Source organism: Strix uralensis, chromosome 4 (genome assembly GCF_047716275.1).
Source record: "Strix uralensis isolate ZFMK-TIS-50842 chromosome 4, bStrUra1, whole genome shotgun sequence".
Taxonomy (NCBI): Eukaryota; Metazoa; Chordata; class Aves; order Strigiformes; family Strigidae; genus Strix; species Strix uralensis.
The window spans coordinates 53,351,297-53,378,287 of NC_133975.1; the positions used below are offsets into that span (position 1 = coordinate 53,351,297).

At 40.2% G+C, this 26,991-nt stretch overlaps 1 protein-coding gene across 2 annotated transcripts in view; it reads left to right on the top strand.

Moving 5' to 3' along the window:
• Positions 1–26,991, top strand: part of GRID2 (glutamate ionotropic receptor delta type subunit 2) — a 756,499-nt gene that overhangs the window by 646,477 nt on the left and 83,031 nt on the right. For both annotated transcript variants that reach the window (XM_074866754.1, XM_074866755.1), the window contains one exon: positions 8,264–8,459. In XM_074866754.1, the coding sequence (XP_074722855.1) occupies positions 8,264–8,459 (196 nt within the window). The remainder of the gene's footprint in view (positions 1–8,263; positions 8,460–26,991) is intronic.

A 26,991-nucleotide genomic window follows, 5' to 3' on the forward strand; every position in this document is an offset into this window, starting at 1 on the left:
CATTGATCTTGAGGTTTTGAGGGAGGTTGATGATTTTTTTTTAAGTTTAAAAAGTTTTACATTTGACTATGTAAAGAGCGTGAATAAACAACATGGGAATTTGTACGTGCGAAATAAATAATAATGATATATTCAGTCATTCAGTTTATCCTTACAAATATGAAATATGCCTCTGCATCCTGCTTTGAAATTATGTCCCTTCTAGTTTTGAAGTAGTCCAGAAAAATGTTCAAATTACTGTGACAAATGTCTGAGTTTTCTTATATGTAAAAAAGAATAAAATATACCCAAACTATAATTTAATACATCTTCAGCTTTTTCTTGCAGTTTATTATGATGTCACTAGAAAACCCTCAGTGGAATTCTGAGGTTATTATGTACGGTTGGGACTACGCTGGGTTTTGTGCTGTATTATTTACAGGCAAAGTCACTGAAAATGTTTTATTCAGTAGAAAATGTTGCAGCTGGAAAGCTCCTGGAATGAAAGAACGGAGACATTTTTCAACAGTGCTTGCAGCTCAAAAATAGAGTAATTAGATGTGTTAAGTATCCATTAGGGAATGAAGTTATCCTAACTACGGTGGGAGTGTAAAACTTTAGTTTACAAAACTGCCAGAATTGGAACTCAAACCAGCACATAAGAGAGGGGCTGTTTGTTTACCATGCTGAATTACTGCAAAGTGGGAAACATGAATAAGCAATAAAGAAAAAAGCTGATGCTCCTTTTTTTTTTTTAACAGATCAAATTGTACCTTGGGGAGCTTTGAAGGCCAGAATGGAAATGAGTTTAAGTATGTAAAGAAAATAAACCAGATTCTGCTTGTAGTGCTATCCAGCCAGCCTCAGAGAAGTCAGAAAAATGAAAGAAATTGAAATCAGTGGGTTTGCACAGATGTAGCAAGTAGTTAATAGGTTTTCATTTCAGATTTCCAGCTAGCATCAGATATTACAGTGTGTTGTGGAAAATACAGTCCTTGTTATATCATTTACAGAAGATAGGAGGATTCAAGCAGCCCACAGCACATTTCATTTCCATGAAACATTTTGGTAGTTACTGCATTTCAGCTTTTGGATGTGTAACTAGTTTGTGTTCAGAACTCTTGCAGCTTCCTTTTCTCAGCTGGCATGAAGGTTGGGCAACTTTTCCTAGTCAGTGCTTCATGATATCCAGAAGCTCATTTTGAGAAGAAAAACATACAAAAGTTTGTTAGGCAATGAACTAGGGAGTACTAGTTAGATGTTCCCTTTACCTAGAGAGTCTCGAAGCAGATCTTTGCTGTATAACCTCACTTGAAGTTGATGTGATTTGTTCTCTGTTTCACTGATTAATTTGGATCAAATTGTTACAATTTTTAAATTAATTTAGAGGAACAAGAAGAATAAGAGTGGGTGTTAATCTCCTTTTCCAGACAAATGGCTATTCTTAATACCTTTGGGAGTTCAGCTTTTCATCTTGTGCCAACAGGCAATATCAGGAGTAGAGGCACGCAAGTCATAAAGTAGTTCCTAGATGCATCTTTTGTTCAGACTTGATCCACATTGCAGATGACATTTAAATCAAGACAGTCAGCATTTCAAATGCCAAAACATAATTTCTATGTTCCTTAAGTCTTTAGATCCCTGTCTCAAATGCAACATGAATGAATAGTCATTGAGTGGCTTTTCTTGGTAAATGCCAAATAAATTTGGAGGTCTTGAGCTATTTCTCATAGGTGCTGATGCTGTGAATTTCATCAGTGAGCCAGTATTGCCATTATTGTGTTTTATGATTCCTTTAGGACAGAATTAGAGTCCATTGACAGAGACTAATTTTACTGAGACTACTGCACTGCACTGTTTTCCCAGGTAAAGGGAGGGTGTCACCACCTTCTCACAGGCACTGAAATTTTGCAGGAAAGCTGGGTGAGTGGGTTGGGCAGAGGGGAAGTCAAAGGACTTGTCATATGAAAAGCTGGTGTTAGGTGGTTTCAAGTTTAATTCATTTCTAAAAGTGTGGGAGCTTGATTAAGACTTTAGATTGTATGTGTTATGGGGGAGAGACTGTGTCTTGTGTCTTCTATGAAATAAGAAGTTTGCACTACATTCTCCATGTTATAAGTAGTATAGGTGAGACCTCTACCTCCAAATAATGGAGGCATAGCAGTAAAGCATGTCTTTTGTTATCCTCATTTTCCCCAGTCATTCTTTCCACAACATCTTTCCTAAATTATGATTCACTTGAAGCTAAGATGTCCTCAAAACTTTAAACAGCTCTATACAACTGCCTACAAGTTTTCTGCAAGAGGAGATACACAGGAGTGCAGTAATTGGAGTAGGTATTTCTTTACACTGAAAACCAGAATGTTCTTTAACCTTTCCTTTAACATGGTTTACCTGGATCTTTAAACTGGCTAGCAAGCAGTATTACTAGTTTCTGACACAGCTGTCACTGCCAACAGTCAAATCTCTTGGCTTACTGTGCCCTGTTCCCTAAGCCTACCTGTGAATTAATCCTTAATGTCCTAGAAAAAAAGAAAAAAGAAATTGAAAAGCTTTATCTGAATTTGTCATAAATAAAGACTTCAGTGTAAGCCATGACATCAGTCATTTTCTCCTGAAATTTAGTGACTATTTCTTGCAGACAATTCTGCGCAACAGTCAAGTCTAACAACACGGCTAGCCTAAATCAATCTATAATCAGATCTACAAAGATACCTTGGTGCCCAAGCCTCTTACCTCAGTGGTATTTAATCACCTGGAAAGGAATTTGGTTTTTCCTTTATGGAGCTGACCTTTTGTTTCTCTACATTTTCTGTGTACTATTTAAACACTTTTGGCTGACATATATGAACAACATGTTACCAATTCTAAGTCTAGATTTGAATTTATAGAAGAGAACATGCTTTGGGGAAAGAAACATTGCAAATCCTTATATGTTTTTTTTCCTTCAAGTTTAAAGCAGAGATAATTTTTTAAATTACAAAGTAATTCATTTGTACTAAGCCAGAAAATGAAAGTGACCTGACAACTACTGCCTGATTAAGGTGCAGAATACTAAACAAAATCAACAAATGCTGAAAAATATATGTGTCTGTTAATAATTCATCCTCAAATGACTCAATTCATTCTCAGAATATCCCTATATTGTAGTTAATTTGTATGGGAAAATATTGGTATTATCCCAGTAATTGCACTGAGAAAAAAACTTACTACAAAAACCACACATAACATTTTTCCAATCGATGCTTTATAAGTGATAACTAAAAATAAAATAAACTATGACCTGACTGCTTGGTCACTTCCCTAGAAGTAGAATTTATCTATATACAAGCTTGGTTAAAGGTTTTTTTATTTTTAAACTATTTTTACTTTTAAACAATTTTTATCATCCATTACCTTACTGCTTCAAAATTAGAAATTCATAGAGATAAATGTTTTGAAATGTGGGATTATAATTCCCTTACTCGTATTAGATGTGTGCTTTGCTTTGCAAGTAGTTCAACTGAGATCAGTAAAACTATTGCAAAATTGAATTCCCATCCAGTGTGGATAACAGTATCAAAATTTGGGCATCAAAGGATACCCCATAGGAATTAATCAGCTTGACAAATACTTTTTCCTTAGTTTGAGATCTGGTGTTGCAGCTGTGTGGTGAGACTGGGTGACATAGTGAGGCTGGGGATTTATGTCTCCATTAAATGTATTTGTCTGAACAGAGAATAAGTTGTTTAATCCAGGAATAAAGGTACATCGAACAACATGTAACCTACAGACCAGGCTGGAGGCAAAGTAGTTATAAAATTTCTTTCTTCTGGAAAGGAACCTCAATGGTTTAATAATTTTATTAGTTCTGTCAAGGTTTGTCATTTCTCTTTGTTTTGTTGTACCTTAGCTGCTAGGTTGTGAATGTCATACCAGTAGTCTGCAGAGTTGCAGGTTATAAAAAAGTTTCTGAAGGAGGTTATATATCTTATGATCCTATCTGACATGTTTGTGTGAGGGAATGAAGTCACTGATGTGATAGGTCTTTTCCATTTTTGCAGCTTGCTTGTGCAGCAGCATACACACATGTACACCTCAAAGGCTGCAAAATTTCTTTCTCACTCCTCAGCGTAGGGTCAGGTGAACCAAAACTTGGGGTTTACTTCTGACAACAGCATTTAGCACATCCATAGAGTACATTCATACTTACCTTGCTCTTGTCCTCTTGCCATCATTTTCTCAGCATAGAGCAGCATCTGCCGCTGTGAAAAGATGCAGAGCAGGGCAGCTGAGAGGCATCCTGTGTGTTAGGATAGCACACCAAACAGTAAAGAACTGGAGACTGTAGTTAATGCCAGACTTGGCAGCTACAACATGCCTTCCTGAAGGCATTGACATAATTCTCCTCCTTGTTATTTCCCTGCTGGTGGTGATGCCTTTGTGTGTGATGGCACTCTTGCTTGCTTCTCAGACTGTTTGTAGTACGCTTCCCATACCTGATTGTAGTACACTTCTGGACTAACAGCTCGTGTCTTGTGTTTTGCCTTTCTGAAAACAGAAAGGTTGCTTTTATAGCCACAAGATATACAGAGGAGCTGTTTTAATTCTGTGCTGTTTCTAACTGTACAGTACTGTTTTGTGGCAGCAGCTACACATATCATTTATATACCAGTTAGCAATAATATTTCAGAAGAATGCTTTGTTGCTTGTTATATTAGAAATTATATGGTTATACAGGTTCTTGCAAAGTAATGATTGCAATTTTGCTAGCTGTTGTCATTAGAAATTGGAGACTCAGTAAATACTTTTTGTACACTTTTCTAGCAATATACAAATAACATGGCAATTACAGGACATTACAATATGCGTCCTGTGACAGTTCGTTGCATTTCTGAGCACTGTCAGGAGATACAGAAGTTTATTGGCAGCAGCAGCAGTAATAGCATGGATAAATATAGTATGTTGTATTTATCTAGTGCCTTTCATCAGTGATGTTTTTGACAGACAGATAGACTGTCAATGCAACAGTAATACGCCCACTTCTACACAACACTTTGCCTAATGGTGAAACAGAGATAAATTCTCACCAAGGCTCACTGTTGTCTGTCAAGGTGCCGTTCTGCAGAGCTGTGCACCAGCCTGGGTTGTTGCAGGGGGTTATTCCTTCGCAGGTGCAGGGCTTTGCATTTGTCCTTGCTGAAGTTCACACTACTCCTCTCAGCCTATTTCTCCAGCCTTTCTAGGTCCATTCGAAGGGCAGCCTGTCCTTGAGCAATTGAATCATCCCCCAATGTCATGTCATCTGCAAAGTTGACAAGAGGGTGCTTGCTCACCTCCTCCAGGTTATTGGTAAAGACATGTCCCAAGTTAGACCTCCATGGTACCTGTTACCAGCCTGCAGGTGAACTACCCTGTGAACTTGACTATCCAACCAGGAATTTATCCATCTGGTTTCCCACCCAGCCAGACCTAATGCCCTAATTTGGATATATGAATATTGTGGGAGACAATATAGAAAGCCTTGCTAAAGTTAAGGTAAACTACATCAATTTCTCTAGTCTTGTCCACAAACCAAGTCATTTCACTATAGAAGGCAGATTGGTTAGGCATGATTTACCTTTGGTAAATCGATGTTAACTGCTCCCAGTCAGCTGCTTCTCCTTCATGTACTCAGAAATGTGCTCTGAGAGGACTCACTCCATGATGTTGGATGACCAGTCTTAACTCCATGAATCATCTTTTTCATCTTTTTTGACTATAGTGTTGATATGTCCTTTCTCCAGTGGTCAGGGAGACCAGACCTCCAGTCTCCTTCACCTTTCAAAAATTGAAGCAAGCAGCCTGTCAGGTCCCATGGACTGCTGTGGGTCTAGTGTTCTCAATCACTCCCTGTCTCGTCTGGTTTGGATTTACCTGCCCACCTACTGCTGGTTGTTCATTGCCTCCTTGAACCCTGCCTCTAGTCACAGACACCTGGGAAACCTTGCTGGGGAAGGGTGAGGCAAAGAAGGCATTGAGCACCTAATCCCTAGCCATGTCTGCTTTCCCCTCAAGAGGTCCACAGTTTCCTTGTTCAGCCTTTTAGTTCTGCAAAAGCTGCTCTTGTTACCCTTGAAGACCCTTGAGAGTATGTATTCTAGCTAAGTATTGTTTTTTCTAATGCTATCCAGAATTACCGGGAAGTGTTTCTAAATTCCTCCGTTGTAGACTGTCCAAACTTCCACCTCCTGTATGTTGTTTGGTGAGATGAAGGCCTTTTTGAAATTCTCAGGATTTTTTAGTCATTTCAAAGTGTAATAGAGGATTGAATTGCTTTCCCTGGAGAAAAGTACTGGTGGCTATGTCTAATCTTCAGGACTGATCTTTAAAATTGTATCAATACTTATTTCCATTTATTTATTAAACATAAGTATAACATCTTAGTAGTTTACTTTTGTAATTCCCCTGATTACCACTAGAGTCTTTTAAAAATATTTACTGCTTCCCTTTCACACACTGGCTGTAATGAGATTTCACATTTTTTGCTAATAGCTCAGCCATTTCATATTTAATCTTTCAAAACTCACAGGTGTTTATCTGGACTTGATAATTTTTTTTTTTACTTTTCAATTACAAATTAGCCACAGTACTTATTCTTCTGACACCTTAGTCTAGTAGAGTCTCACATTTTTCTTCCTAGAAAAGGGCGCATCTCAGTCCTCTGGTAGAAGACCTATATACTTGGTTTCAGGAAAAGCTTCATCTAGCAGCTCACCTTTGATGATCCCATATGTGTATTGATTCTTTGCAGGTTCCCTGCTGCTTATGTTCTTGAAGAGGAATGCCATCTTGCTGGAGAAGGAGGAGAGGATTGTGGGGGTTTTAATTCCATTAGTTATTTACTCTTCAAAATTAAATTTATCCCTTCCTTATATTTGCTATATGTTGTCTGCTTAGAATTTAGCTCTTGTTCAATGTTTTTCTAATCCCATATGTCTGAATTTCAAAGGATTTCTTTTTGACTCAACTAACCTCTAAACCCTTGCCATTGAGCTCTATTGATTTCTTCTTTTCCTGCTTTCTGTTGTGTTCAGAGGCATGCATATCCTTTGAGATCCGATTACTGTTTTCTTCAGTGTGATCCCTGGAACACCTAAGAATTCTTTTCCCCCTTCGAGGGCCATTTTCACAATCTTCTATATTTACATGCTTCAGAAACACAACTTGAAATTTGCTGACGTTCCTACATTTGTGCTTCCATTTTCTGTGGCTGCGATGAGCTTTTACAATTTGCTATTGCCAACTTTAAGACAGCATTCAGCCCCTTGATTTGTCCTTAGGTGTTATCCACTAGATTTGTGCAGTTTATACAAAGTTAATTTGTGCCAGGAAAGCTGTAATGGGTTTTAGGCAGAAGACATACTGCAGTAGTTATTTTGAAACTTTAATGAATGTCATTAAAGAACCAAAGGTACAGGAGAGCAGTTCTATAGGACAGGAAAGTAAAGGCCAAGAGGTAAGTGACTTTAAAGGGTTGTAATATACCTTTTTTTGTCCAAAGCAGGGTTGACAAAACCATATTTGGGATGCTTTAGCAACTTCTAAACTGGTTACTTTTTCTTGCTTATAGGGAGCGGATAAGACTAGATAATATGTAAAGTAGAACAAACTTATTGGACTAAATAACATGAACTTGATGAAAAGGCAGTTCATGAAACCACAACAGAAAACTTTGTGTTGCTGAAAATAGTGTAGGATGTGGCCTGTGTGATGGGTGCACAGTTCAGTGCAGGAATACCACCAAAAAGCTGTTCTTTACTGGGTAACCCAGTAGTGCATAGAAGTACTCAGCCCAGGTGCTTTGGGGTAAATTTAGTGAGTTCTGGTGCTAACACTCCTGCTCCCCGGCAGCAGGCTGTGTGGTGGCTCCATACTCTCATAGGCAATTACCCAACTTCTGTTAAACTTGCTGCGTATAGCTGGAGGGACTGAGATGCTTCCTTCTCTCCTTTGCCCCTGCTCAAAGGAGCTCAGCATTTGACAAGATCCTCTTACTCCCTCCACTGTTCTTTTTTCATCCATTTTCATTTTTTCCACCCCTTCCTTTCACTTCATATTCCTCCTTGTGTCTTAAACCATAAAAACAATTTTTTAGTCTCACTTTGTCATTTAAGAAAAAGAAAGGAAAAAAAAAGACAAACAACAAAAGAAACTGGCTTGACAGCTGTCTTCCTATGTGTTGCCCTTTGCTTGCCTGCAGCTCCTTTCTCTTGAAAATGTGGCTTCAAGTCTCCTGTGTCTCTTTTCTTCTCCAACAATTAAGGTCTCTCCAGGATCTCTCAAGGCAGACGGATATTCCTTATGGCACTGTCTTGGACTCTGCAGTCTATGAGCACGTCCGAGTGAAAGGGATGAATCCTTTTGAGAGGGACAGCATGTATTCCCAAATGTGGCGGATGATTAACAGAAGTAACGGCTCGGAGAACAACGTCTTGGAGTCGACCGCAGGCATTCAAAAGGTACTGGTATGACTTATTTTTTGCTTCCCATTGGAGATGCTCTGCTGTAATACATTTGTTCAGTTGTTGCTTTTAACTGTAAGGGATGCATTTGCACCCAGATAATGATCACGCGTGGTACCAATTTCTGCAAGCCCATTGCATCAGCATAGAGGGTTGCAACTTCTCAGCTATGTAACTTGTTTTCAATGACATTTTAAAATGTAAGTACCTAGAGTGTTTGCTCTGAAAAGGATTTATAGGTATGAGAGATGGATGCGTTTGTCAGGATGCAAAATAGGAACAGTATCACTGGACTTAGAACCCCAGAAGATGTGGCCATGTACTGTACAAAGCTTAAAGCACTTTGAATACAAGGCATTGATTAACTCACTTTTGTAGACACCTGACACTGAAAATCTTGGCTTTCAATTGTAGCTCTGAGTCACGTATGTTTTGAGAGAGGCAGGCAGAAAAAGATGATCTGGCTTTAAAGAAGAGTCTCACAGCCACCTTCTGTAGTGGTCTTAGCAGTGGGAAAATAATTTGAGAACAGGAGTCAATTTTTGTAGGCACATTTGTGAATGCAATAGTTCCCTCCCATGTTTTTGGTTGACAGCTACAGCTTTTATAACAACACTAGTCCATGAAAGGGTTTAGTATGAGGATGAATATGTGTTAATGAGTGACTGTGTACTAACTTTTCCCCTACCAATTGTATCTTCGTATTCAGTTTTAAATCAAATCGGAGAAACATCATATTTTATAGATTTTATTTTAAACTTCAAAATGTGAAGATAGATTAGAGCAAATATCCATGAAGCTGTGTGTTCACTTGTTTTAAGCTTGGTTTAGAGGGTTCTAAAAATCCAGACCAACTCTGCCTTTTGTCTCCACCAAAATCCATTTGCCAGGAAAACTAATTTCTAGTGTTTTCACACTGGATACTAACGCATAAGAGAAAAGAGTCTGTTAAACTCTTGATGATAAAAGAACTGCAAAATAACAAAAATTCTTGGGAGTTCTAAAAATCACTAATCCATCTTCTGTATAACTGAGATCATATTTTCTCCTCTGAAGGACTAAACAGCATGAAAGAAGAGGCAAGAGAGGCCCTGGGGAACTGCAGTTTTGAAACTCCTTTAGATAAAGTCATAAGCTGAAAATCAAGAAAAAAAAGACAGTCTGAAGATTTATTGGTTGGAGGAAATTGCTTTTTTTGAGAAAACATATTTTAGCTCAGTTTGTAGGGGGCTGATAAAGCTGGGTTTTGCCTTTTGTATAAAAAAAAAAAAAAAAAAAAAAGAGCTGCCCTCCTTATTTGCCTTCCCAAGTTATACTAAGGGTTTCAGAAGAATCAGAAACCCGAGCACGTCAAACACAGCTGTGTTGACTAATGGCTTTTAGCTGAAAAAAATAACCGGTGTATCATGCTGGCAGGTAATTCCAGATTACAGTCTTTGTTTTCTTATTCCTGGAAACATGGCAGTTGCTATCCTAAAACCTACAAAACCAGAAATGTCTGAGTTCTGTAATTTCCCATGCATCTGCTTCCCAGGAATAACCACTTGCAAATTATGTTGAAAAACCAAGTTTCAGTGTGTGAGCAAGCCAACCACCCTCCAATTGTAAAATACCTGAGGGTTTAGGACTGATTCTAATGAATATACACCTCCACCTATGTGTGCACAGTTTCTCCCCTTTCATTTTACAAGAAGAAATGACACAGAAAAAGATTATTTGCCAGTCACTGTTCACACAGAAGCTTTTGGGAGATTGTATTTGGCTTGCTCAGGAAGAAACCTGGATAAAGAATGTGATGTTAAGAGCTAATATTAGGCAAGGAAAATTAATATTTAAAAAGATAATTGATAAAAGGCAGAGATTATAATCACTATAACATTCTTTAAAAAAAAAAAAAAAAAGAAAACATTTCAGATGAAAGAATTTATGGATCCCCTCAGCCTATTTATGTACTTTGTAATGTTCTTTGGGGTCTTGAGCAAATTTAACTGGCCACATCAGAGCTATTAACCAGATTATAAACCTGGACAAGCTAAAACAACAGGTCTCCCTCTGTGCTTCATTTTGTTTCTGCCATTAATCAGCACTAAAGCATGACTGAACAGCAGTTTGTCCAAGTTCTCTGAGGCTGTTACCTCAGCAGTCGTTCCTGGAGTGCCACATGAGGGCTGAGACTTAACGAGGGCTTCCGAAAGGGTACAGGGAAAGGGATTTCCACTAGGCTGCCTACTGACCTCAAAGGGCTTGTGAAAGGAGGGACCACCATGGGAGAGAGGTGTGCAGGAAGGATGTTACGGACGCAATGGACATGCTCTTCTTTAATAACACTCCCTGCTGCACCCTCTCTGAGGTTAAATGGGGTCTGCAAGTAGCCATCTCAGAAGAGGCTTTGCCAAGCATTTTTTTTAATATCTTAAAAGTCCTTTAGTTTTGGCTTGCTTTTATTTTGCAAATTACAGTGGAGCTGGCACTCTTTTTATTTTGAGAAAAGTAGCAGTTTAATACTAATACATATATATAACCGGGGGAAGGGAAGAGGGATCAACCACTGATTTACTCATCGCATCATCCCACTCGCTCAGCAGGACTGCATACTTGCTGTACCAGTGGCTTTATGGGGAACGGCACCTGTGTGAGTGAAAATACAATACAGACAAATGACAGTGATTGCGTAGCCCCATTTTGCATCAGGCAATCTACCACTTTGACCTGCTTTTCCTGGCAGGAGGGTAGGACAGGCAAGAGAAATAAGATGGGAAGATCATGTTGTTGTAAGTTTTCAGGTTTTGATATTTATTGGTCCTGTTCTTCTCATAAATCAGGTGCATAGATATCACTGTGTGTGCTCCTTTTCCATCCATAGTGAACAGCTATATACACTATCAGGTCTGGTTAGAGAGCAGCTGAGTAGATTTACCCTAAAGAGAGAGCAGAGTTTTAAATACCTCAAACAGGAGACAGCCTGAAAAGTGCAGGTACTTTAGATATTTTCTGCCACTTAGTGTCTCTTCCTTTCTCAAAAAAAACAACAGGAAGCAGTTGAAGATCTGAAATGAAGGTAGGGAAGCATTCAGTTGTTTTTCTTCCTGCTCTGTGAAATTGAAATGGATGGGAAGGTAGCTGTATTCCTATACATGCTTGGATTGTTCTGGAGAATATTCACTTTTATCTTCTTTTTTTACTTTATTATTCCCAAGTGTTTCATGTATCTCAAATTGATTTTCCTTTTTTTTGCATAGGATATGAAATATGCATCTCATTCTGTCAAAGGAACCTCTATTTTTGTGGAAGTTATTTATTTGGAGAGGATTTACAGAGGCCTAAGTCATGCCTGCTTAAACATTCATTGAGGACTCCAAGAAAAATCATTTAGGCTTAAGCATATCACGTTACATACCTCTTTATGTCTTCTTAAAAAGCGCATTACCCTGCTTAATCCTTTACAAGCACCACAGGCTTTCCTATCCTTGGAACTATTCCCATTCAAAATATAATGAAGCGCTTCCATTGTGCCCCGTCTGCTCTTTCTTCCCTAGAGTATAATAGTGCCCAATGCCCTATCCTACCCACCTTGTTCCTCTAAACATGATACCATAGCCTACAGAGTCTGCATTTTTCTCAGCAGTACAAAGTGGAAAATTCCTTTCCTAGGCTGCATAGGCAGAATCAGAACGGGTTTGAAACCTCTGTCTATTTAACTCTATCTGCAAAATATTTAGCCAGTATGGAAACCTGTGAATGACTGTCAGGTGAAATAATGCTTCTGGATGGTACACTAAAACAAACTCCTCTATCAAAAGGAATTTGGTCTTGAGATTTTGATTTTCTTGTGATCCCACTTGCATTGCCAGTGGAAACAAGCTAGCAACTGCTGAGCCTGTTTGTTTTCACTGGACACTGTGGATGGCACTTTTACCTTCCTGAGAATACTGTAATAGTAATAATATTGTTTAAACTACGTATGAATAGGCCATAACAAAGCTTTACTCAGGTGATTTGTCTGGGGAAGAAAGGGGTAATAATGATTTGTGTTGGAACAAATTGTTAATAACTGGATAAGGTTATTCTTAATTTGTTTTCAGCAGTAGCAACAGCATGAAGATTTCTATCAACAGGGCAAAAAACTCCTGAAATAACTCACAAATTTGCCATTGAAATTGCCGTTCTTGTGGCTGATACACTGATCATACCACAAAAAGATCTAGTTAATATATCCAAGTCCATATATCTTTGTTGTGAACAGTTGTGACCATGGAGTTGGCCAATAAAAAGACACTGAAAACAAGAGATAACCAAGACAGACTTTTTGGATATTGGATCTATACTGTAATTCAGAAGTTTGACAGTGGCTAAGAAAGGAATAGGAAACAAAAAAGGCAAGAGCTTATAAAAATGCTGGGACTGTACTCCAGTCCCCTGTATATCTTAATTCACTACAAAGAGGATCAGCTACACTATGCAGCTGTTGGTTAGCAAACTAATTATCAAACCAGACACTGGTTCCCTGGTTCCCCTCTGCCTCCAGAGGTGATGCTTCTTGGGCAAATGATACGTTCTTTTGCTGCTGTACAAGTAATAACGTTCAGGAGTACCTTTAAGACCTTGATGTGTTCAGCCCCACAGCTGAAGGTGCAATTTATCTATTCTGCAATTACTGTCTCCTGCATAGTCCATGGCCTGGAGCTGACAGTGCCTGGGTGTACCAAATGCACCTGCTGTCCTCACTTTGTATTATCGTGGGTGGTCTGGCTCCACCTTATTTGTCATATAGTATCCTCTTCATGGAAAGTGAGTCTCAACAAAAAAAACTGAGACAGATTTACCAGTGAAGTGCTGTTAATAATGACAGGAGGAATGCCTGATCCACTGCATGTTTAATGTCTCATAGCTCGTCAACATGTCAATTTATGGGGGTGGGGGAGTGCGGTATATTTCACTGCAAAGCATATTTCTCATAGACTTGTCACAAATTGGCTTCAGTTTGCATGACTCAAAAGAATAATCAGCCTGAAGAAAGATTTTATTATTTTTTTCCTATAATCCTGTGTATCTTTGCTTCCATATCTAGGGCTTAAACAAACTTGCAGCAGTGAAAAAATTTAGAATCCTGACCAGAAAGCACTACAAATGCAGTGTGATGTTACTTTCAGGCATTATCAAAAGGCTAATAGTTATCTGGATTAGCTTAGGGGGTCAGTGTGTTTTGGATGTATAATAACTGATCTGTGACAGTTAACAGAGTGTGAAGAAGATTCTGTGCATAGCTTTAAAAATGAAATGAGAAACTGTTTTCCTGCTGCCTCATTTTATCAGAATTCAAGGTAGGCTCAACAAAAGGCTTGCTCTCCCTCATGAATGCTCCTAAGCATATACTAAAGTTTGATCTAACTTTGACTTTCTAGAGAGTTTTCACAGGTTTTATCTTGAGTAGAACACCTGTAAAAGTTATTTTCTGCAGAGTTTGGCTTTATTCAAGCAAAAAAGTAAGTCAAAATTTGAGTCAGCCTACATATATCAAGAAATGGATCTGCACAGATGTGCATTCATCCAACAACTAAGCAAGCCAACTACTGCCATATTCCTTTTGTCTCCAAAGTTTCCTGAAAATTTTATCTGAGTTCATCTTCTCTCGTTTCATCTTGCATGCTCCCGAATGTACCTTCCCTCTTTTTCTCTCACTGAAATGCCATCCAGGTTGCTCATGACTTCTGTTCAAAGGTCAGTCTGCATATGCCTGCCAGTCACTTTAACAGCCTCAGATGTCTCTGACTGATGTCCTGCTGTGGTGCCATGCCATTCTACCTTCCATGACTGTCTTTGCTTACTCTCTCTCTTATCTCTCTATTATTTTGGAGAATATTCCGGATCTGTTCTCCAATTTTTGTAGGCCATCCTACATCCAAGACTATAGTCTTTTCCATCTGTAGCTCACCCCTGAGTATTCTCAAGTCCAAACAAATTCAGCTAGTGGCTCCAGGGAGACAACTTGCAGTTCTGTTTCTCTTACACTGCTCCTGAAATAAAATTTGTGTTTTTTCCTCTACTGTCTTTTCATGTCTGATCATTAACTTAGTTCAACCTAAAACCTACAGCAGCTGACCTCATCATTTTCTTTCCTGTAGCTTTCTATTACTTAAGCTTGTGTGTCTATTTTAGTATTTCCAATTTACCTTCCATAACATGTCTATGATTTACCCCTACAACTTGCAGTCCATCACTTCAGTAGTTTTCAGTGTTATTTTCTGGACCCTTTATAAAACACTCTTTCTACATTTATTTCTATTGAAAATGCTCCCAGAAAAAAAGAAAAAAAAAATGTTGTCTTGAGTTTCAAAGCCCTTCATGGTCAATTCTGGCTCTCCCTGTAGCTTTCTCATTGCTGAATTGGAAATCATTCGTGTGAGCTTTCAGTGCAACTCCTTTTTCAAGCAAGCATTTTATGCTTTCTCCATGAACTCTTCTGTGAGGTATGAAGTTTTCCCTCAAGACAGTAGTCTTGTCTTTTCTTCAAACTCCTTAACACTCTCCTTTGTTATTACGGTAACAAAAACCTTGACAACTAGGTCTCTGGTGTACTACAATCACTACCCATCAACTGAGCAGCACTATTTTGTTGTTTCTTTATGCTCTTTCCCTTCATTTGGCTTATTTTATAACTGCCAAATAAGAGGGGAGAGAGGAACGCACACTATAGTCATCTAAATACCACCACAGATGTGGTGTGGGTGAAACCAAAGAACTACTGTACCCCAGAATGAACTAAGTTAATGAACACAACCATTGTCAGACAAGGAGTATTTCTCAGAAAACCACCTCACTGTGTCTGACTTTTCAGTCTTCATCCTCAAAGGAGAGCTACAGCCTAACTTCAAAAGATGAGCATGGGAACTGAAGTTCATAACAGTCTGATACAATATAAAAAGATGGGGGGGGGGAGGAATTTATTGAGCGATCAGTCCTTATTATCTCATTTTCTCCAGCTTCAGTGGTGCCAGCTATATATTTCTCTTGAATTGTCTCATTGATTAACATAATTGCTTCAATCTCAGAGACAATTTTCTAATCTTGAAGTTTTCTGCTTGTTTTCAGAGAAGGTTTGTTTGCCTGAAAGCTTGGTTATTTAGGGGTCCCCCTACAGATACATCCCTTCATCTGTTCAAAGGTAGTTCTCACTTAAAACCTTGCTTCACTTAGATCCTTAAACTGTCATGGCTACAACTATACTCCCATCATATGTATCTTTAGGTGCCTAATTTAGGTGCCCAAGTTTCTTTCCTAAGCTATCGTAGACAGACAATTTCTCTAGAGAGTGGTTGGGAGTGCCTAATCTGGGAACCTATTTTTCTTGGTGGCTTATTTTGTACAGTACCTATCAAAATAAGATCATATTCCATGACTAGAAATGGCAGTAAAATAATAAATAGCAAAATATACCCTGAGGAACTAATTTTGCTTGAATTCTGTAGAATCGCATTCTGCAAGAGAACTGAATACAGACTTTTCAGCTGGAGAAAGGATGGCTGACAGCCCTTTGAGTAGTGAGCATGGGATGGGCGTGGTGCCCACCCTTCATCCTGATGGTCAAATACAAAGCAAAGTACTTTATGCCTTAGCCTGTTTCTAACCCTTAGTCATCTTTTTACATGTCAAAACAGTCCAGAGAGGAAAATTGAGTCCTTTGTTGGTAGAGATTTCATTTGGGGTTTCTCTGCTGTAGAAGTGGACTACTTAGGATGGCATCATGAGGAAAACACCTAGAGTGCATCCCCGTCCTGACGATGGGAGACCAACTCTGTAGAAGTGTGTGGGCAGCTGCCACTATAAGGCACATGGTGCATTGACAGGCTTTTGGACTAAAACAATCCTCACGCACATGCAAAAAGTAGCATTAATTTTGTGTAAAATAGCCCTCATTCTCTACCTGTAGAGATAACAAATAGGAGTTTCCTTTTTTTTTTTTCTTTTTTTTAATTTCTGGAGAACTTTGAATATTTCTGATAGATGGGGAAGGTAGGATGACAACACCATGCTCTGACAGCGAGTGTAGACCACAGCATGAAGAGTAACTGCTCATGGCTACCTGTGGGAGGAGTTTGTAGCTGGCAATGCTTAGTTTATCCCCCTTATATCTCCCTGTGCTTTTTTGTGGTAGTGTGCAACTTTGAGAATTGCTGCCAGAGTAGTATGTATCCCCATTTATTTCCATGGCAACATCACATCTGGATAGCATAATCCTGAGCTTCATATATCAGAGACCTAAGCAGCATGAGTGTTGCTTTCACTTGAACTTGCAAGTAACCATAGAATACCAGGTTGGAAGGAACCTCAAGGATCATCTGTTCCAATCTTTCTTGGCAAAAGTATGGTCCAGACAAACTGGCCCAACACCCTGCCCAGCTGAATCTTAGAAGTGTCCAATGCAAAGGAATCTACCACTTCCCTGGGGAGATTATTCCAGTGGCTGATTGTTCTCAGTGTGAAAATTTTCCTCTTGTGTCCCATCGGAATCTCCCCAGGAGTAACTTGTACCCATTACCCCTTGTCTTCTCCATGTGACTCCTTGTAAAAAGGGAGTCTCCAGCTTCTTTGTAGCCACCCTTTAAATATGGGGACATGGTGATAAGGTCTCCCCTAAGCCTTCTCTTCTCAAGGATGAAAAAATCCAATTCTCTCAGCCTTTCCTCACATGTCAGGCTTCCCAGTCCTTTGATCACCTTTGTGGCCCTCCTCTGGACACTCTCCAGCCTGTCCACATCTTTTTTGTATAGTGGGGATGAAAACTGACCACAGTATTCCAGGTGTGGCCTGAAACACTGAGTAGAGTGGGATGATGACATCTTTATCTCTGCTGGTGATGCTCTTGTTGATTCAACCCGGCATCCTGTTGGCTTTCTTTGACACTGCAGCACACATTGAATAGTCTGCTGTTCCGTATTGAGCTAGTTGTCCACCAGGACCCACAGGTCCCTTTCCACAGAGCTGCTCCCCAGCCAGGTAAATCCCAGCCTGTTCTGCACTCCTGCATTGTTTTCCCAGGTGCAAGACCTTATACTTGTCCTTGCTGTATTGTTCTTTCAACAAATGTCTGGGTATGCCCTGGTTTCGGCTGGGATAAAGCTGATTTTTCTTCTCAGTAACAAATAGTGTTGTGTTTTGGATTCAGTATAGGATTTGGTATGAGAAGAATATTGATAATACACTAATGTTTTCAGCTGTTGCTAAGAAATCAAGGACTTTTCAATTTCCCATGTCCTGCTGGAGTGCCAGTGCACAAGAAGCTGGGAGGGAGCACAGCCAGAGCAATGGACCAAAATTGGCCAGTGGAATATTCCACATCATATAATATCGTGTTTAGTATATAGATGAGGGCTGGCTGGGGAGCTCACGCTCTCGCTTCTGGGATTGCGGTTTTGGGATCTTCCCTGTGATCACTGACTGGGAACATGCTGGGCACTGGTCAGTGGGTGGTGAGCAATCGCATCGTGCATTACTTGTTTGTATTTTCTATTATTACTATTATCATTATTATTATTCTTTTTCTTTTTTATTTTATTTTAATTATTAAATTGTTTTTATCTCAAGCAACTAATCTCCTTACCTTTGTCCCTCCAATTCTCCCCATCCCCTAAGCAGGGGAGGGTTAGCGAGCGGCTGTATGGTGCTTGGCTGCCAGCTGGGTTTAAACCACGATAGGGTAGTTGAAGTCAACCATAGGAATCCGGTTCTGTTGAACTGAAGCTTGCTTAAGTGACCCAAATATTGCTTTGTTGGCCTTATCAGCTTGGTTTGAAGGTTGGTAGCAGATGTCTATTGTAAGATCCCCCTTGGAGACAGCCCCTCTGATCTTGACCCAGAGGCATTCGATAGAGCTTCCACAATTGCTGTAGTTGACTTCTGTACATTCAAGGTTCTCCTTAACATAGGGAACAATTTCTCCACCTCTTCTTCCCTGCCTGTCTTTATGAAACAGCCTATAGCCATCCATCACAATCCTCCAGTCATGTGAGTTGTCCCACCATGTTTCAGTTATTCCTATGATATCATAACTTTCTGACTGGGCGTGGAGCTCTAGTTCCTCCTGTTTGTTCCCCAGGCTGCATGCAATCGTATACATACACTTGTTGGTCTTCTGGTTCACATCTTGGGAGACAGCTAAGGAACAGTTGTCGCTGCTGTGGTTGGCCTCGCTTGCAATGGCGTGAGTGTAGCCACTTTGGACCCTGTGGTGGTTTAGCCCCTGCCGGGGTCTGAGACCACACGGCCGCTACCCCTCCCCCACAAAGGGAGTGAAATACAAAGCCCCAAGACTGAAATAAGGAAAGGTTTAATACAACAGTGCAATAGCAACACAACAAGCAATAACAATAACAGTAATAGTGATAGCAATGAACAGAGCAAAATAGCTACCAAATACAGCAGTGAGAAGCATGATGTACAAAACCACGAGTGCACCGCGCTCCCGCGTCAGGAAAAATGTGACCTCCAGGATGTGACGTCCGCATGGTATCTGAATAACCCGGCTAGAGCTCCCCCCCCACTGCTGGGGAAACTTAACCCTATCCTGGTTAAACCAGGACAGACCCCGCCCCCCAAGTCCTTCAGTTTAAAGCCTGCCTCACTAAACTGGCCAGCCCGCTGCCAAAGATTCCCTTGCTGCTTCTAGACAGTTGAATCCCATCCCGCCCTAGCAGACTATATATAGTCATCAAAAAATATCCTGTTGTCATAAAAGCCAAAACCCTCATGACAGCACCAGCCATGAATTCAGAACTTGATTTGCATTATACATTTACTTCTGGCTACACCCTTCCCTCTAACTGATAAAATGGAAGAAAAGATAAATTGGGGACCAATAGTTTTTACTTGTACCCCCAGGGCTTTGTAGTCTTCCTTGGTTCTGCCCAGGTTCTGGCTTGTGCTGTCATTCATGCCCACATGAAAAAGTAGCAATGGATAGTAGTCTGTGCCCTTGACAAGTTGTGGAACCCTCTTGGCAACATCTCAGACTGTAGCTCCCAGAAGGCAGCATCCCTCTCGTATCTCCTGTCAGGCCGGCAGATGGGCACCTCACCGCCCCTCAACAGAGAGTCACCCACTGCAAACACTCATTGCTTCCTTTTGTAGTATCCACTGTGTGCTGTTGGCACAGTTTCTCCTTGCAGACCATGCTTGTGGGTGTCTACAGCTTTATAAGCTTCATATCTGATTTTGGTTGCAATGCATTGATTCATAGTAGAAATTACAATTCATTAATTGTAAAAATTATGAGCTCCCTCCTGAAGCTGGGATTTTTAGGGGATGGGAAATTTTGGAAGGGAGCAGGAAGTAAGAAAACTGACAATTAGAAAATAATTTAAGAAAAAGAGTGCATTTTCAGTCAGTGATTGTGCAAGCTGAGCATGGGAATGTCAGGATAATGCTCAAAGAAAATTTTTTTGCTAGCATTATTTGTTGCTGAAGTTTTCTCAGCTGGCCACGCTCAGTATTAGGGAGGCATCAGTTAGAAAGGGTAGCATAAACAGAAAAGGATGCTGAACCCACCCCTACAAACAAGTAGCTTAATTTGTACATATTTGGGTCTAACAGAGCAATGCTATTGTCATATTCTGTAAAAAATGTTTCTGAGTATTTACTATGTGATGAGTGCTTTTATTATGCATTAGCACAGGAGAGGTCTGAAAGAGAAACAGCTCTTGTGGGTGCTGTTACAAACAACCTCATGAGTAAACTAGAGGCTTTGATAAAGAGTGAAAAACAGGAGATGTCTTTATGGGTATATTTGCAGCAAAATAGAAGTTCTGCTGCATGTTACTCTCTCAACTGAAACCAAAACAAGATTATGGTCTGCCTTCTGTTCCCAGCTGCAGAGGCTGGGAAGGGTTTGGAAGAGGAAGATTCTTTGGGACAGAAGGGTACTGAGAGGGCAGTTTTGTAGGGTGTCAGCTGTCATTTGGGTACTGCTGCTAGAGTGACATTGATCATGACATAGCATCTTACAGTGAAAACATATTGGGTATATATAATGAAAAAGCAATACAGGTATATATAACAAAAAAGCAATACAGGGAAACTTTTGCTAGATAATAAACTTTTGCTACTTTTTCCAACCTATAAATCTACTTCTAATACAGTTGCTGAAATTGCGTGAACTACCTTCCTAGACTCTTCCATCTGTGGCATTGCCTCGGCGAAAAAAGTATGACCAGTGTAGTGGCCAAAATAATTCGCACATTGGGGTCACCAGTTGTAGAGGCCAAAAAAACAAGTCAAAGTGTTCTTCTTTCTTTCTGCAGGGCAGGGGCCATTTATTTTCTTTAATCTCTCTTTTTCTTCTTACAATAATACATACTTATACAGTAATACACACTTATGCTCTCATTCAAGCTCTTACTTCATAACAAGCAAATCAGCAACTAGACAGCCATCAACCTTCTCTCCCATCAGACAGTTCCACACTTTTCCACAGCTCAGCATTGCAGCTGTCCATTGTTTTTCCCTGCCACCTTAGCACAGCCTGGCAATTTCTTATCTTTCTTCCAAGGCCTGTTTCTCATCCAAGCCTTGCTCCTTCTCCGGGCCTGCGCAGAGCTGACCGACTGCTGTCCATTTGCCTCTTAAATTGAATCTCCCACAGCTTTGCAGGGCTGACAGGCCGATGCCTATTTGCCTCTTAACATTGAATCTCCCACAGCTGCGCAGGGCTGACACTCCCACAGACCAGCAGCTTTAAATGACCAAAACCTGTAGAGGGATGAGCAAGCTGTGCTGGGATGTTAACAGAGCAGCAAATCTCCCCTTGTGTGTCAGCAGATTGTGGAGGGATATACCCTTCTTTGGATTTTTGAGTAGCACGTACGTTATCTCAGGTTTTATTCCTGTGGGGTGCTTTGAGCTCGGCACTTGCTGCTCTGCTCTGTTAGCACCTCGTGTCTTCAACAACTGAGTGTGCTGCTTACGTGTCATTCCACTTTGACAAGTGGTCATTTATTTTGTTTTATCAGGAGTTGGAATGAATATGGCATAACAAGCCCTGTAATCCTTTAGGCCTCTGAGATTGCTCTTTATTAAAAAAGAGAGACTCCCAATGGAACTTACAAACTCCTATGAATATGCTTTCCTAGTCTGATCGCATCAGATGTGGGCCATTTCCATGCAACTTATGGGGCAGAAAAGCTTGGGATGAGTAAAATGTCCTCCTTGAAGTATTTTTTGTTACTTCTTCAGGTCACTTCTTGTAGCCATTTTCCTATGGGAGGGTAATGAAAAGATTTGAATTTGTGCAGTTTAACAACCACACTTTTTTTTGTGTGCCCAGATCTAGCTTCATATCCCTTTTTCAAAACCATCAGTGGAAAAGGTCTGTCAAAAATTGCTGCCTTGGGCAAAAATGGGAAAGTGGATTATGTCTCCTCCTTTGTTGGTTCCTCTTGTCCTTCCCCTGCTTTTTTTAACTCATGCAAAGGTAGTAGTAAAGCCACAGCTCCCTCGAAGAACCCTCTCTGTGGCTCACGTCCCTTTCCATGGCAGAGAGACGTGTCCATGCTGCGATTCCTCATTTTGGATTCTCGTTATACTAAGAAAGAAAAACTCTATAAAAGTGCCTGATAGAGTAGTTTGGCATTTGGAGCCCTCTCGTTTGGCTACAGGGGACAGGAAAGGTATTAGGCATCTATTTGTCTAGTCCTGTGAGCTCTTATTTCTCCATTTTATCTCCATTAACTTAGTGCTTTTCCAGCAGAGGTTCTGTAATATTTCCAAGTTCATGAAGATGAATAACACCACCGTACTGAGGGTGTCTGGGGACTAACACAGACTCCTACGCAGCTCCAGCAACCTCGGTTCATTCTTTTCCTCCTGAATTCTCAGTTCACTTTGTTCCCTCCCTCCTTTTCATTTTTCTGCTTTTTGACCCTCTGTCCCTTCTGTTTGGATACCAGCTACTCCAACTTTTTCCCAGCTGTCTGAGACTTTCTTCTTTCCACCCTTCGCCTCTCTGTGCAGTTACGCATCCCCTTTGCTATCTCCATCGGCTTACACCGTGTCACTGGTTATCTGCACAATGAATTCTGCAACTTTCAATTTGCAATCAGATGAAGCTTTCCAAAACCCCGACTGTCACTTTGAAGCCCAGTTGCAGGCTCACACTGTGGTGGCTGCACTGGGGACATAACACATACAGATATGGGGAAATGCAGACTCTGTCTAATGATCAATAGATGGAGACAGGAGAGCACACTCTTGCTTCAGGCACAGAACTTGGTAATGTATTCACTTTCTTGCTTAAATGTTTCCAGCTGTCATTTTTTGTGTATTAACATATTTTAATAATACCCAAATACATTGTGATGCATTAACAAATGCAAATGATGGAATTGAATGTAAGGTTGTTTAAAGGATATATGTAACTGAAAAAAGACATGTATAGAAGTCATGAGAAAGGGATGTATAAAATGCGCTTGAGCATTTATATATTTATATATACAGCTCTAAAACATGGCTTGGACTATGAGGCTGCAAATCTAAAATGGTGAGAGAGGTATAAGAGGTAACACAGAGATCTTTTTTCATATTTTTGAGCTGTTATAGCAATCATTCATAAAACAGTTTGACATTTATATAATTTCTGTTAAATAACTTGTTACTAGACGACAAAAAGTCTATTCCAGAGACCACCAAATGCAATTGCAATGAGTAGATCTGTAGCAAGTCTTCACTGTAAGACATCTAATACTCCCTCATGAAATCATTCAGAATTTTTTAATTCTAATACTCTTACAGCTGTAAGTAATAGGAAAGCAAAAGAGGATAGCTCAAGGAGAACCTGCAGCTGATCTGATAGCAAATTTTTAGACTATCATCCCTAAATAATCAATACATTAATAAGCATACTGGTAGGCAATGCAGTGCTAGTTCAGTAATAAGGATGGTGTAGGAAAATTAAATTGTAAACTAAAAAGCACTGACAGAATACTTAGGAAAATCAGCCTTCCCAGTCTCTAACATATGTAAGTATCAAGTATCTAAGTATCAGAAGCTTTCATTAAATGGCCTTAAAGTCATCCTAGTCTAAAAACAGGAGGAAGGAGAAAGTCCAGTGTGGTTTCAGATACCACCCAGAGAACTAAAGCTTAGAAAGGCTAATTTTTCAAATATAAAAGAGGAACCCAGAATTTTACCTATGCATCCCCAAAATGGTGTTTAGGTGTACAAACTCCGGGTCTGTGCTTCTAAATGCTTATGTGCGTTTAAATGCAAGTACAGATTGTAGAGCCAGAGAGATCTCTAAGGTCTAATCTTAAAACATCTGGTCTGGGAGACTGGAGGCTGAACAGACTTTTGCTGCTGGCTGCTTTTTGAAATTGTCCTCCATCATCTCATTGTACATAGTGGTAAATATTCCAGTAAAACTGCATTTTGATGGAATATATCAATTTATTGAACCCCAAGTGTTTTGAAGGAAAAAAAAAAAAAAGTTTCTGTTGTGTTTAAGGAGGAAGAGAGGAGAAGGAGGACCAGTCTGAAGCACCAGATCTGGTGGTTCAAGCTGGATAATTGTTACACAAAAGTAATCGGTGTGCTACTCAGCAGAGTGCCAGCACTTCTGTGAGCTTAAACCATACTCCTGCCAACAAAATCCTGAGATTGAAATGTAGGGGCTTATTTCTTTAAAGGACAATTATATTAAGCAGAAAGTCTCCAGTACTTTCAAGCTGCACTAAGGTCTGGTGTCAGGACATGATCAGCAGCTCTGACAGGTGCTTTGCTCTCTAGCCTTATTCACTGGCCTCCTCTGGAGCAATGTGAAATGAAAATGCACCTCTTTAACTCCCACTAAATATTTCAGAGGAGTTCAAATCCCATTCAGCCAGGAGTTTCACATAGCCTTCTTCCTAACATCTGTGCAGGACTCTGAAATCTAGGAGAGGAGTGTTTTGAACTAAAATGGGTCTCTGCATGTACATCGTGGCTGTGCATGTGGGCTATGGACGGCGCCTGGGATGGACCAGGGAATAGCCCAGCAGGGCATTATTTGGGCTCACCCTCCTGACATTGTCTCTCTGAGCTCCTTTGTGGGTGTGCAGAGGAGCATTACCTAACACTACCTGAACAGTACTTTCAGTTCCTGTAGGTTTTGCATGGTTATAGTCACCGATGTGGCAGTCCCAGCTGAGTAGAGTAGAGAATCAGATGGATGTGGAAAAATAGTTTTGTCTCTCCTGTTACTCAAACCTGCAAGACTGGCATGTGTCAGTGGTGTACTTGCATAGACAGCGACAAATGAAAATGATAAAAGACCTTTCATCCTCTGGCATTAGCCCAGCACCTTTCATAAGCAATCCTTAGACAGCCAAACAAAATTCTGTGTGTTTTCTATACCATATATTATGATGCCTCCTGCTCTTGCCTTCTTCTGACCTGATTCAAGCAACCGAGATGTTTTCTGCATGTTTTTCTTGGAAAGAGGTGTAGATGGAGTGAACTTTCCAGTCATCAAGTTAAAAATTTAGAATTAACAGCATAGCATTGAGGAAGGTATGCCAGGTAGGTAAGCTGGTTTTCTTAAAGTGTGTCAACTAAAAATAAAGCTAAAATTCGTCTGTTAAATAAGCAGATTCTTTCCTTAGGCTGAAGAGTAATGATAATTGTGTTTTTTCCACCATTTAGTTAAATTGCCAGCAAACAGTTTATGTCTCTTTGAATTAGGTGGCAGAGTTGTCCAGTTTGAAAATGTGACTACAGTAAATCAGTTTCTTTTTAATAGCCAAGCTATGGGAGGAGAGGATTAAAGTGCCATGTGGAGTATTTTAAGAAGCATATTAACCAGGCTGTAATCACATTTCATTCTTTTATCAGTTTGCATAAAATACCCAATCTAGATAGACTGCACAACTCCCTTGCCGGGATTGCAATGGCAGGAGAGGGTTGTTTACCATTCCCAGCTCTAAAGCTTTCCTACTGCAAGGGGGTTGATTGGTGTTTATGGCTGTTTGCAGAATGGCTAGTTAATCAAATAAAACGGACCCCATTCCCTGCTGAATATCACAGAGGGAGGGATATAAATACTAGGGACTGTATCAAGATGGGTGGAAAATACAATGAATCTGTAATGAAAAAACAGTAGATAAGCAGCTGTATTATACAAGTCTGTAAGTACCAATGGATTCTGGTCATAACATCAATCAAAGAGTGGAAGCTTTGATTGTCTTATCGCTCTGACCTCAGGACAGAATTTTCTTGTAATACTGTTGTGGTTTTATCTCAGCCAGCAACTAAACACCACCAGCCACTTGCTCACTCTCCCCTGGTGGGATGGGGGAGAGAATCGGAAGGGTAAAAGTAAGAAAACTTGTGGGTTGAGATAAAGACAGTTTATGGGTAAAGCAAAAGCCGTATGTGCTAGCAAAGAAAAACAAAGAATTCACTCAGTTTCCCATCAGCAGGCAAGTGCTCAGCCATCTCCAGGAAAGCTGGGCTCTGTTATGCATAACTGTTGCTTGAGAAGACAAACACCATCACTCTGAATGTCCCCCCCTTCCTTCTTCTTCCCCCAGCTTTTATATTGCTGAGCATGACATCATATGGTCAGGAATATTCTTTTGGTCAGCTGGGGTCGGCTGTCCCAGCTGTGTCCTCTCCCAACTTCTTGTGCACCCCCAGCCTCCTCACTGGCAGGGTGGTGTGAGGAGCAGAAAAGGCCTTGACTCTGTGTGAGCAGTAACTAAAACATCCTGAATTATGAACACTGTTTCCAGCATAAATCCAAAACACAGCCCCATACTAGCTACTATGAAGAAAATAAACTCTATCCCAACCAAAACCAGCACAAATACTTCTCTAGCTAGAATTCTCAAGCTGTGAGTAAACAAATCTAGGATGTGGCACCTTCCCACTAGCGAGCCTTGTTCCCTAAGCAGGATACAAATTCCCAGGAAACCTCAAAATTTCTCATCAGTCTTCCACTAAATGCTGGCTACAGTTCCTGAGTATTCCTTTATATGAGATGGATGGCCAGGACATCTTTCTTGTGATTGATCCAAGGTACTGCAACATACCTTGGTCCAAAACAGTCTGAATTTGTGACCTCTGGAAGACACTGAAGAAAATAATCTGTGTCCTGCAGCATGGAGAAATGACGTGGGCTAGCTTCCTACACTGCAGGTGGTCAGAAGAAGATGACAAATCAAATTTGAAGACTTCTAAATTTTGTTTTGTGCACCACAGGAGTTCTGAGCGTGGTTGTGTTTTATGTGACACTTCAAGTATGCACAGGGGAGGCTGCTGGATTTGGCCTCTCCATGGGCACTGGTACTCTGTCATGTATATTCATGGGTCTTCACTGAGCATTGGTATGAGAGAGGACACCAGTCTGTTCCTCCCTTATAGAGGAGAGGCACACAGCTACTGCTTGGTCAAAAGTAGAATTTGGCATGAAAAAAATCAGGTGCTTATAAGCAGTAGTATCTTCAGAATGAAAATTTTGGCCTCAAGTGCTAAAATTCTGCTTAAGTCTTGTCTTTACACACGAATT